Source organism: Oncorhynchus mykiss, chromosome 26, assembly GCF_057628025.1.
Source record: "Oncorhynchus mykiss isolate SJ-2025 chromosome 26, ASM5762802v1, whole genome shotgun sequence".
In the NCBI taxonomy this organism is placed as follows: Eukaryota; Metazoa; Chordata; class Actinopteri; order Salmoniformes; family Salmonidae; genus Oncorhynchus; species Oncorhynchus mykiss.
In genome coordinates, this window is record NC_143047.1 from 29,858,471 (window position 1) to 29,869,938 (window position 11,468).

The window sequence follows — 11,468 nt, forward strand, 5'->3', positions numbered from 1 at the left end:
ACAGAGACAATAAAAGGGTGTGTGTTGTATCACTTACAGGTGCTACAATCTTGCCAGTCTGGCCGACCTGCATGTCATTGGGGACGTAGCCAGCATCCACAGCAGCTCTGGAAGCCCCCACTGCATTCACAACATACAGCAGGTTATTAATACACATGATCATACCACGCAGTTACACACAGACAACTGACCACATGAAGAGCACACTCACACACTTTCCACTGACCCTCACACATGCACCCACTCACTCTCAAAGATTCTCTCTCTCCTTCTCTCTGATGTACACACACATGGTTATTTATACCTGCAGCACCCATTTTGTCAGCGAGGTCGTACAGCAGTTTGAGGTTCACACCGCTCTTCAGCCCTCGTCCTAATGGGACAAAGAAATCAAGTGCTTGGTCACAATGACCTAACAGAATGAGAGGCCAGGGAATGTGAATGACACATTGGCTGAAGCAGTCAGACAGTGTAAAGCTAAGCCCTTTCCTCCGGACACTACCACTTTGGCACTAGTGAGCTCTGGTCGATCGCTCTTGGTCAGGCTCTGCTTAAGTCATTCTGACATCCCCGCAGGAGAGGGTGAGGCAACTGCAACAGAACGGACAGACATAACTAAAAATCCATCTCAAAACGCAGTCAAATTAAAATGTGCAAAATATTCTTTACACTTGCATCTGAATATGCTGCTCGGGAGCCATTATCAGGTATTGAAAACATCACTGTTATGATGAGAGACAGAGAAAGGTTACTGAGTGGCGCTGCTGTCAACAGTGTAATGGAAGAGTACTGTACCCTGTTCAGTAGCAGCACTGCCTCCCTCCACAGCAGCAAGTTCAAAGGAAGTTCCCCTCACTGTGAACACCTTGACTTTCTCATTGCACTTCACTGTGGCCAGGGCATTACCTGTAGTACAGACACCACGTACAGTAACACCACATGCAATGTGTTTGCTTGGTTATATTGGAATATATTCTTAGAGCAAAAAAACGCAATAAGAAAAAGTATTTAGAATAATTTGGTGATTCAATTAAGCTTTTGCGTTGTTGGTTATTCTCTGATAAATGCCATTGTCTGTTTTACATGCGATGCAATTCAGGCAATTCTAAAAAATACAATGGCAAATGTTCACAGTAATAATTAAAAACATGAAAGAACAGACTTGCATTGTAATTATTTGCATTGTAAGAACTTGCATTGTATGAAGCTAGGGCGGTTCCTGGCATATGCATTGTGTATTACTAATTGGACTGTCTGACAACACCAAAACATCCAAGTGTAAGACCTTTGTCTGGCAAAAATGCAGCAGCAAAATGGTTAAAAACCCCCACTGAATTTCCAACCAGGAAGAGTCAGGCTCTTGCCAAAGTTAAAGTGGATCATTTTAAATCAGACCCATCTATATTTTATGATTATAATGTGCCCAATCAAAATATGATCTGAGCTTATTCTTCTTCAGGGAGGCTTTTAGGCTTTCAGACTGACAGCTGGGATGACCAGGGTGGATCTCTGTAGTCATTAAGAGGTCAGAAACAACAACATGAACTACTATAGCCTCATCACTTTACTAATGAATATAGAACAATCATCTCCATTTAACCCTTGACCCCAGCCCATTAGCAGAGCACTACACCAATACTGAAATCTATCTAATCATTTATTCTGCTGTTTACGTATGCATTATAGGTTGTGCTAAGAACAGGCCTGCAGCGATAAGAAACTATGTTGTAATGCATAATAATTAGTGTGCTTACAAAATATTTGGGGTCGTTTTATACCTCAATGGAATAGTTGTTAATTATAAAAGATATTGCAACAGGAATCTCACCAGCATAAATTGTTCTAACGAAGGTGTCTTGAGATTTGACCTCGGTGATGTCAGAGAGAGTTACAACATCCAGCTTGGCTGACACTCTGGGAAGGAGATTCTGTTGAGCATAATACGGTATTGAGATGATATTCTTTAATTCAAACATATCACCCTGTGGATCTCTCAGGACACAGAGGTGATGAGGAGGTTGATTGTTTTAAAATGGGAATGTTTCTCAACATTTTAAGGACTTGGCAAAGTTTGGTACAATAGTACAATAAAGACCAAATTGAAACTATTACAAATAATGTGTCCCTACAGAAACAGTTTATAGTAGATGATGTCAATAATGCTATAGTACCATGACGGATACAAACTGCCCTCTGTGAGTTGGATAAAACTAGGCTGGGCTATGGAGACTCAGATACAAAACTGTGTGAAGTTTAGCCCAAGGATGGACAATGGAATTCAAAGTCATCTTTGACAAATGATTGCTGATGATGTTTTTAGTAAAATAAATTCAATCAAAGACCAGACAGCATTAGGATGCATCATCTAAAACACATTCATCTACTCAGGGAAATCGAGACCAGACAACCCAGCCTCAGTCAATATGAGTTGGATTACAATACATAAGATATTGTTTAATGCATCCTAATTCAATAGAAATACCATTAGATCAGCAAGTTGACAGTTCTATTGCAGAATGACAGATTACTGGGGTAGTAATTGAGGGGTAGTACTACACTTACTGGGTAAAATTGGAAGGAAAAAAAAAACTTTCAGAAGCATTAAAGCATAATGTTTAAAAATGGTAAATCAGATCAACTAGATGTTGCTATGATGATAAAATGCACTATAATTCATGCATGTCTGGATACATAATAAACTTCCCATGATAAGGAAGGATTTGATCATTATATAGCTATTAATAATATGGGGGAAATGCAGACATGTGAACACTGTTGTGTTACAGTCAGTAACTCACCTTCCCAAAAGCAGAAGCTCCTGCACAGATGAACTGCTTCTGGGAAGCAAGAATCAAAGGAGTCAATTCCTCTGTATGGAGAAAAGAGGACCAGGGTTAAAGTACATATTTAGACCAAAAGAAAGTATCATGTCATTCCATCATTCCAACAGTAAATATCATCTCAACATCTCCGGCATCTGTATTTGAACTAAGCATATCCACACAGACCTCAGAACGTAACAAAACTATCCCATCCCAGAATGGTAACAGTCCTTTGTAGCAGTCATGTTGAGCCACTAGAATCTTCTTGACCCCCTGAACTTTACTGATCTGGTCTGCAACCTGCTAAAGAAGAATCCAACACAGAAATAAACAGTTAACCATATCAGCCAGCCGTATATCATGAAAGAACTACATTGTACTGCACAAGTGTGACATACGTATGAAATACCACATTAAAACATAACTTCCATTGATGTGTGACCGAACAGCTGTTATGGCAGGAGTAGCCAACCATCCTCCAGCAGAGCTGGGCTATTGCGCAAGCCTTCCTGAAACACACCTGATTCTACCCACCAGAATCACAATTAGTCTAGCTGAATTAGGTGCATTAGTGTAGGGTTGAAGCAAAATTTGGTCAAAATGTGGTCTCTCTTGCAGAGATGTTTAATCTCAATGAGACCAACCTGGTAAAATAAAGGTAACATTTTTTTAAATGCATGCACACTGGTAGCTCTCCAGATAAGAGGGGTTGCCACCTCTGTGGGGCATCGTACTGACAGTCCTACCTTGGCACAGTTGGTTCCAGCCACCAGGCAGGTGACCTCTCCTCCCACCTTGCTGGCAGCAGTAATGACGTTTAGTGTGATGGCTTTGAGCTGGTTGTTGTTGTGCCCTGCTATTACCAGACTCTGAAACCTCTGGACCAGACAGGGCTGCAGGAGAGAACACAACCAATCTCCATAATGAAACTGCTTTAAAAATAAGACTTAGTTTAGGCCATTGAATTGACATTTCTGATTGTCAATAACTACTATTTTGGTATTTTGGCCTTGAATGATAAACTAGACAGCTGGCATAGGTTTAAGGCATATTATCAGACTGGCTCTATCAAATTAACAGTGTAAACAGTAGTGTGTACAAAGGTCAATATAAAACACACTGTGCACGACAGGGAATAAAGGCAATATGAAATACGTTTGTCGAACACCAAAGGGAAGGCTTTAGCCATGTCAGGTCAACTGTGTGTTTTGTCCTCCCAAGATAACAAAATCACTTGCTAGTTTAGTTTAACCCAAGTCAGGTGACACACTGTACTGTAGTTAGTTATATTGCCAAAATGTGGATCAGTTTCATGCTCCATCTACTCAGACACGATAACCGTTAATAGCTACAATGTATGTAGCTAACAGTGCAGTTGCAAATTAGAGTGAAAGTATGTTGTCGACATGCCATGTCTTGAACTGACCTCAGACAGACTTCAGTCTGCCTAGCCAACTAGACGTTGGTGACGATCTGAAACGGTAGAAGAAATGGCTGCATTTGTCAACACTGGAGTTTTACTTACCAATTGTCCCAAACTTATTCTGTTAATTGCTGTGAACATAACTGGCTAGCTTTCTAGCTAATCAGCAAAATGTATGCTACCTATTTGTCTTGATATTGTAACGACCCTGGGTTTATAATGCTTTTGCGGCACAGTCGATAGCGCGCCGGACCTCGGGCTCGATGGTCGAGGGTTCGAGACCTGCTCCCTGCCTGTTTCATGACAATGTAAACAGGCAGCTGAGAGGCATCAGTTAATTCTCCACTCTTGTATCTCGCGAGAACAATGTAGTCTGATATCTCCGGGTCTCTTTCACTTTAAACAGTGAACTCAGGAAATAGCCCTATCTAATAATTTCATTATGAATTCAAAGGCCCTTTTAAAGTGCAAAAGACCAGGGATTTGAGAATGGGTGTACTGTAGGCTATAAAATACATGGTGTAAGCATTCCATTCCATCCATAGACATATATTTATTCCATGACATAAACATTTATATTTAATTGGAAAAATACAAGCTGATGTAAAATTATATAAAGAGAGCCCTATACTCCAAAATTCCGAGACAATGAAAGGAACCTACCTACATTTTATTAATTTGATATATGAAATAGAACAAATTCAATACAGAAACTTTGTGGATACATTTTATTTTATGTATAACTAAAAATCAGGTACCAGTCTAGAGTGGCTCACTGCGCTGCTCTCCTGTCCTGTCATGAAGCAGTAAAATTGTACTTCTAATGTTCCTCCAGTAGGTGTCCTTGTTGTTCTCGAGTAGATGGATGTACTGATTCACATGGTATCAGGTGTCATGACGGGTTTTCTGTGTGCATTCTCCTCTGTCTCAGGAAAAACATGCAATTTAATGCTTACTCCTGCTAATTACAATTACAATGTAGGCCTAATAAAAGTGTACAGATTTAAAATAATTTGCAGTAATTGTCAGGAAATAATACATCAACCAAAAAAGCTCACCATAAACGCAGGCAAATATCCAAGCCCCAAAATTACCTTAGAATTACCTATTGCATTCTAACAAATAACCAACTGTTTCAAAATAAATAAACATTTTCGAACTACTTAATTCTTTAAAATCTCTAGCGAGACTTGATATGACAGTGGGAATATGTTATGTGGGACGAATGGCTGTCCAGTTTTACGCGTGACGTCAGAGAGTGTGTGGGACACTGCAGCGCCTCTTCCCGGGGACGTCCCACAGTCCGAACTGAAGTTATCAGACAGCCAGGCACAGGCTACTCACCTCCCTCCTTTCTCCTCTTCTTCTCCTTCTTACTTCTTTTCTGCATCTTATCGCAATCCCGTCATCATTCCTGTATGGTGGATATTATTTTCAACTCTTCTTTCTTGGGTGATATGGGGGATCATTCCAAAAGTAAGTGGCATTTTTTTGCAAGTATTTTTATCCACCTTTCCCAGTGTTGAAGATTACCCTACAAATCGTAGCCTCTGAAATTAAAACATATTCTGTTATCGCATTCAAATGCCATCGTGTTTCATATATTTATTTGCATAAAGCAAATATAATATATTCGTATTGGTATTGTTTTGTTATACATAATGCGGACTTTTTCTTGTTTATAGTTCATTTTATCTTAGATTTCTTTCTAAACGATTATGCATAATTTCAGAACAGGTTTTAGTGTAATACAGTGAGAAACTGGGAGTATTTCGCTCTGTATAAGACAATTTAAGACGAAGAAGTGACATGTAGGCCAGTGGCTCTCAAAAAGTGTGATTTAAGGTGTCATTAACTGTGTACATGGGAAAGAATGGTTACAATGTCTGTGCTCTCTGCAGAGAAGTCCGGATTCGCGATGTGTGTAGGCTGTGGAAGTCAGATACATGACCAGTACATTCTGAGAGTTTCCCCGGACCTGGAGTGGCATGCAGCCTGCCTGAAGTGTGCAGAGTGCAGCCAGTACCTGGATGAGACATGCACTTGCTTCGTACGGGACGGAAAAACCTATTGCAAAAGAGATTATGTAAGGTAGGAATTGAAATTCTTTGGAGATATTTTGTTAGTGATTGAACGTATTTTAACGTTGGTGTGAATGAGGAGGTAGCCTACAAACTAAAATATAGCATATCCATATACATGCAAGACTTGTACCTAAATCACAGATGCTTATTAGGCCTAAAAATACAAATGTCCTTGTTTTGGAAGGTTTATAAAAAAAAAGTGTGTTCAGTCTGCGTAATTCCATGCAAAATGTATCTGTTGTTCAACGCATAAAAGGCCATTTGACCTACAATTAAGCAGCTTTTCTACAATTAAAATAGTTCGTTCAAGTTAGCTTTTATACTTTGATCCTGGCTAAACAATGCACAGTAATATTTATCTTAGCCTTGTTTCTGACGTTCGAAGTAGACCTAGTAATGTCAAACTTGGAACAAAAACTGCAGTAACAACTAATCAAATGGCTGTTAGAAGTTGTTGTTTAATTCAATACGTTTTTTTTTCATTTATTCCTTGCAGGTTATTTGGAATAAAATGTGCAAAATGTAACCTGGGATTCAGCAGCAGTGATTTGGTGATGCGAGCCCGGGACAACGTGTACCACATCGAGTGTTTCAGATGTTCCGTGTGTAGCAGGCAGCTCTTGCCGGGGGATGAGTTCTCTCTCCGGGATGAGGAGCTGCTATGTCGGGCGGACCACAGTTTACTAATGGAGCGGAGCTCTGCCGGAAGCCCAATCAGCCCCGGACATATCCACTCCAACAGATCACTACACTTAGCAGGTCAGTTGCACATCCAAAACAACACCACCACTGACTTCTGTAATAATAATAATAATAAGAAGAAGAACAACAACAACAATAATAATAATAATATGGAGGCAATCATGTTAATCAGAATGATGATGTTCATTGTTATATTAATGATCCTAATAATAGCCTGATAATAATAGTTCTAAATATATTTCCTAGAATTATCGATAGGCCTAATTTTATGATCATAACGATCGGTAGACTCCAGAAAAAAATCAGATGCAAGCTTTGAGTCATTAAGATGTCAATAACTAGGCTATATTAGGCAATAGGCGACCAATATCAGACTGACCTTTAAACTTTTCCATGGAAAATCACTGAGATATGATTTCATTTTAAACCAAGCTTTTAAAATGGATAGATTTTGAAATTAAGTGACGTTGGATTTTTTAAAGGATTTTGATAGCTTAATTTACATGACCCAATAATACAAATACAGTAGGCTATAATAACTTCAAAGGTTAGGCTAATCCCTACTCCTTGACTAGGCCTATCAGGATCATCTGGATAACAATAAATACGATTTTACAGATAATCTCTTAATGTGCAAATGAAAGAATTGTAGTAGATAGAAATGTTAACGAGTAGGCCTACACACAGTTTCTGTTGCCTAATTGACTAAGTATTTTTAATTTAACAAAAACTTAATGCATGACATAAACAAGGAGTGTGTCATAGTGCGCGGATGGGAATCTGTAGCATATTGAACTATAATGCAATAAAGCTTACATGCTTTTAGAATTACATTGTCATTGGGGCCTAGACATAATTGTTGCTCAATATGGGCGATGTATTTTTAGGGGGGAATACCAAGATCAAATGGAGTACGTGTGGATGGTTAAATATATATATTTACGATAACAGTCTCTCCATCCACACGTACTCTCTCTCTCTCTCTCTCTATATATATATATATATATATTATAACGCATGGCAAGAGTTCAATAAGTTATATTTTAGATTAATAAGAGTAACTAACGGTCTATATAACCTATGGCAAGGAACATGCTCCAGGAAAAAACGTATTTGCATAGCCTGGGATAATAATTAATAATAACAATAATAACAATGACACTCATAGCAATATAAGTCAAACTTTAGTTAATTTCCTTTTTTATTAAATATAATTCCGCCTCTCTTCAGCAGAGCCGGTGACAGTACGGGCACCACACCGAAACCACGTTCACAAGCAGTCAGAGAAGACAACACGAGTGCGAACCGTTTTGAACGAGAAACAGCTCCACACGTTACGGACCTGCTACAACGCCAATCCGCGGCCAGATGCGCTAATGAAGGAACAACTGGTGGAAATGACCGGCCTCAGCCCAAGGGTTATTCGAGTTTGGTTCCAGAATAAAAGATGCAAAGACAAAAAGAGATCTATTCTTATGAAGCAACTTCAGCAGCAGCAACACAGTGATAAGACTGTAAGCATCTTCGTAAGTTAATCTCGGAAATATTTTTTATACTTCCTCTAGCCTACTACTTTTTCTTTATGTTTGGTTCATCGTTGAATCCTTACATTTTTGCGATAGTTGAGGTATGTCAGCACAGTCTGGTCTCATAGACTAGACTTAACATAGTAAACGAGAATCCGGGATATAAGAATTGCAATTAGTAACACATCATACGAATTGTAATTCGTAACATTTCATGCGAAATGGATGATAGACATCCACAAATTAATACCATACCAAACGTACATATCATAAGTCTCCAAGATTTTCGTTTACTATGTTACGTCTATCCATGAGTCTAGGTTGGTCAGCAAAGAAGTACTTGTGGCCAAATGGTTACCTCTTATTAAAGGCAAAGAATTCGTTTTTCTGGAATGATTTGACCAGTGCCACACTTGAATAACCCTTGGTCCGAGGCCGGTCATTTCCACTAGCTGTTCTTTCATTATTGTTTTTCTGTATTCAACCTGCCAATAAATAATTAATCAAGAATTCAATTGTGCATGACCTGTACTGGAAAGCAAAGACTACATAACAAAATGCTGACATTCTGATCTGGGAACTTGATTATTTTCTTCGACTCTACCAAAGTGTAGATTTAATTTGGATTTCCTATTCTAATCTCGTATTAGAGTCTACAGGGGCTCACAGGTACGCCTCTGGTTGCCAGAAGCCCTATCAGACACGACAACACGGTGCAGGGTAACTCCGTGGAGGTGCAGACCTACCAGCCGCCCTGGAAGGCCCTCAGCGAGTTCGCCCTGCAGAGTGATCTGGACCAGCCGGCCTTTCAACAACTGGTAAGATAGAGGAGACATTCTATACTTGCATGCTAAGGTGGGTGCACATGTGGGTACACGTAATTACGCACGAACACACATTCAAACTCTCTCTCACACACGAACGCACGCACGCGCGTAAACACACACACACGCACGCATTAATTTTGATGACGACACTTTCTGAGTTTTTTTCTTCATTTTAATGTCATCAATTTACATTTTATAAGTAATAACGTTAAATGGCAATTTTCAACGTCAGAAGTGGCAACATTTGTAGCCTAAACAAAGCCAGAACATATTTATTTTGACATCACTGTCTTTGCACATTACAGGTGTCTTTCTCTGAATCGGGTTCATTGGGAAACTCATCCGGCAGCGACGTGACTTCTCTGTCATCGCACTTACCCGACACCCCGAACAGCATGGTACCCAGTCCCGTGGAGACGTGAGACCAAGCCACCAGCCTCGGTCCCAGGCCTAGCATGTTCCCGCCCCGGTCCCCTGCATGTGACCAGCTCATCACAGCGTCCTAAAGACAGAGGAGTCGTTTCGGACATGGAGGAGAAAATGACATATTCTAAATGTTGAACAATTACCTAACGGCACTATAAAGCAACGCGAACGAAAGCCCTTCTTTAAGACTCAGTTCAGCAGTTTTGAGGATATCAGTGACAAAAGAAAAACCGAACTTCGTTGCATGAACCGAAAGAAGATAGAAGATTCTCGTGATGGATTTACAAAACAGCCTCCCTCCATATTACATTGGAGCCATTTGATGTCGAACCAGATGGACATTCTTCAATTCATTGTGAACATATCGTCTCTTGGTTTCTTTATGTGATTTTTGATACATTTATTTCGTTATCAAGTCCATAGACTCGTGTGTTTGTCTTAAAAAGGAGCATGATTTCCGAAGATTATATAAAACAGATTCTTGTTGTTAAATATTTGATCTTAATAGGAAAAGGGCAGGTTGTTTGAGCCTCTCTAACAAAAGTAAGTTATTGTTATTTATTGTCAGGACAACGATTCATAAAGGAAGTAATAACTGATCAAAAATAAACTGTTACATCTTTATAATGTCTAAGGTACACAGTCTTTGCATAAACTCTTGTAGAATTTCCCAAGATAGGCTTACACCCCCGTTCCCTCCCTAGGCTTACACCCCCGTTCCCTCACTAGGCTTACACCCCCGTTCCCCCACTAGGCTTACACCCCCGTTCCCTCACTAGGCTTACACCCCCGTTCCCCCACTAGGCTTACATCCCCGTTCCCTCACTAGGCTTACACCCCCGTTCCCTCACTAGGCTTACACCCCCGTTCCCCCACTAGGCTTACACCCCCGTTCCCTCACTAGGCTTACACCCCCGTTCCCCCACTAGGCTTACACCCCCGTTCCCCCACTAGGCTTACACCCCCGTTCCCTCACTAGGCTTACACCCCCGTTCCCCCACTAGGCTTACATCCCCGTTCCCTCACTAGGCTTACACCCCCGTTCCCTCACTCAGCCTGTGGCATGCAGTTCATCAAGTGGACCAGTGGTTATTTGAGCTATAAACATCAAAACCTTCAACCAAAGGTATTCCCAAAACGAGTATGCTTCACGCAAACCTTATAGGCCCCCAGTTCACCGAGCTTCTAAACCACAGAGGTGTAGGCCTATATACAACAAATCAAACGCCAATATATTTCTGAATTTATAAAAAATAATAATTCTACTAACAAGGTGAATAAGTTTACAATCGGTTATAGTTCCCTATTTATCACTGCGAAAAGTAGACCTATTTAATTGCGATACAAAATGATAGATTAAAACGGCAATGATCGAATACTGAGGATCCATTGATGAATGCATTTGCATATAAATGTTGAATGTTATAACTATTATCATGCTAATCTGATAGGCCTATTGATTTGGGGGAAATCCTTAGTATCATGTTATTATGTTGGTTTTATTACGCAGGCTATTTAATCATTTTAACTTTAAAAAACATTGGAGCTTAAAACTTGCATGTGCAATGAACAATAATATATATTATTTAAAGTAAATAAGACACCCTCAATTTGAGGGTTAGCGCAGCCTACCTAATGCTTAACAATAGTTTTTCTGA

The 11,468-nt window shown here is 39.8% G+C and overlaps 2 protein-coding genes across 9 annotated transcripts; one reads left to right on the forward strand and one right to left on the reverse strand.

Moving 5' to 3' along the window:
• Nucleotides 1-1,467: 1,467 nt before the first annotated feature.
• On the reverse strand, nucleotides 1,468-5,045 carry LOC110526638 (electron transfer flavoprotein subunit alpha, mitochondrial-like). The gene is made up of 5 exons (XM_090221650.1): nucleotides 5,022-5,045; nucleotides 3,569-3,715; nucleotides 3,009-3,125; nucleotides 2,799-2,837; nucleotides 1,468-1,509 (listed from the first exon to the last, which is right to left on the reverse strand). The coding sequence occupies exons 1-5, from the start codon at nucleotides 5,043-5,045 to the stop codon at nucleotides 1,468-1,470; spliced, it is 369 nt and encodes a 122-aa protein (XP_090077776.1).
• Nucleotides 5,046-5,531: 486 nt separating this feature from the next.
• On the forward strand, nucleotides 5,532-10,434 carry LOC110526637 (insulin gene enhancer protein ISL-3). Of its 8 annotated transcripts, none has more exons than XM_021607773.3 (6): nucleotides 5,532-5,721; nucleotides 6,147-6,336; nucleotides 6,826-7,088; nucleotides 8,262-8,557; nucleotides 9,208-9,375; nucleotides 9,690-10,434. In XM_021607773.3, the coding sequence occupies exons 1-6, from the start codon at nucleotides 5,664-5,666 to the stop codon at nucleotides 9,804-9,806; spliced, it is 1,092 nt and encodes a 363-aa protein (XP_021463448.2). In that variant the 5' UTR covers nucleotides 5,532-5,663; the 3' UTR covers nucleotides 9,807-10,434. The 8 variants fall into 8 exon arrangements, with proteins under 8 accessions (XP_021463448.2, XP_021463451.2, XP_021463450.2 ...); XM_021607776.3 differs by having other exon boundaries at nucleotides 8,265-8,545; XM_021607775.3 differs by having other exon boundaries at nucleotides 5,547-5,721; nucleotides 8,262-8,545.
• The last annotated feature ends 1,034 nt before the right edge of the window (nucleotides 10,435-11,468 follow it).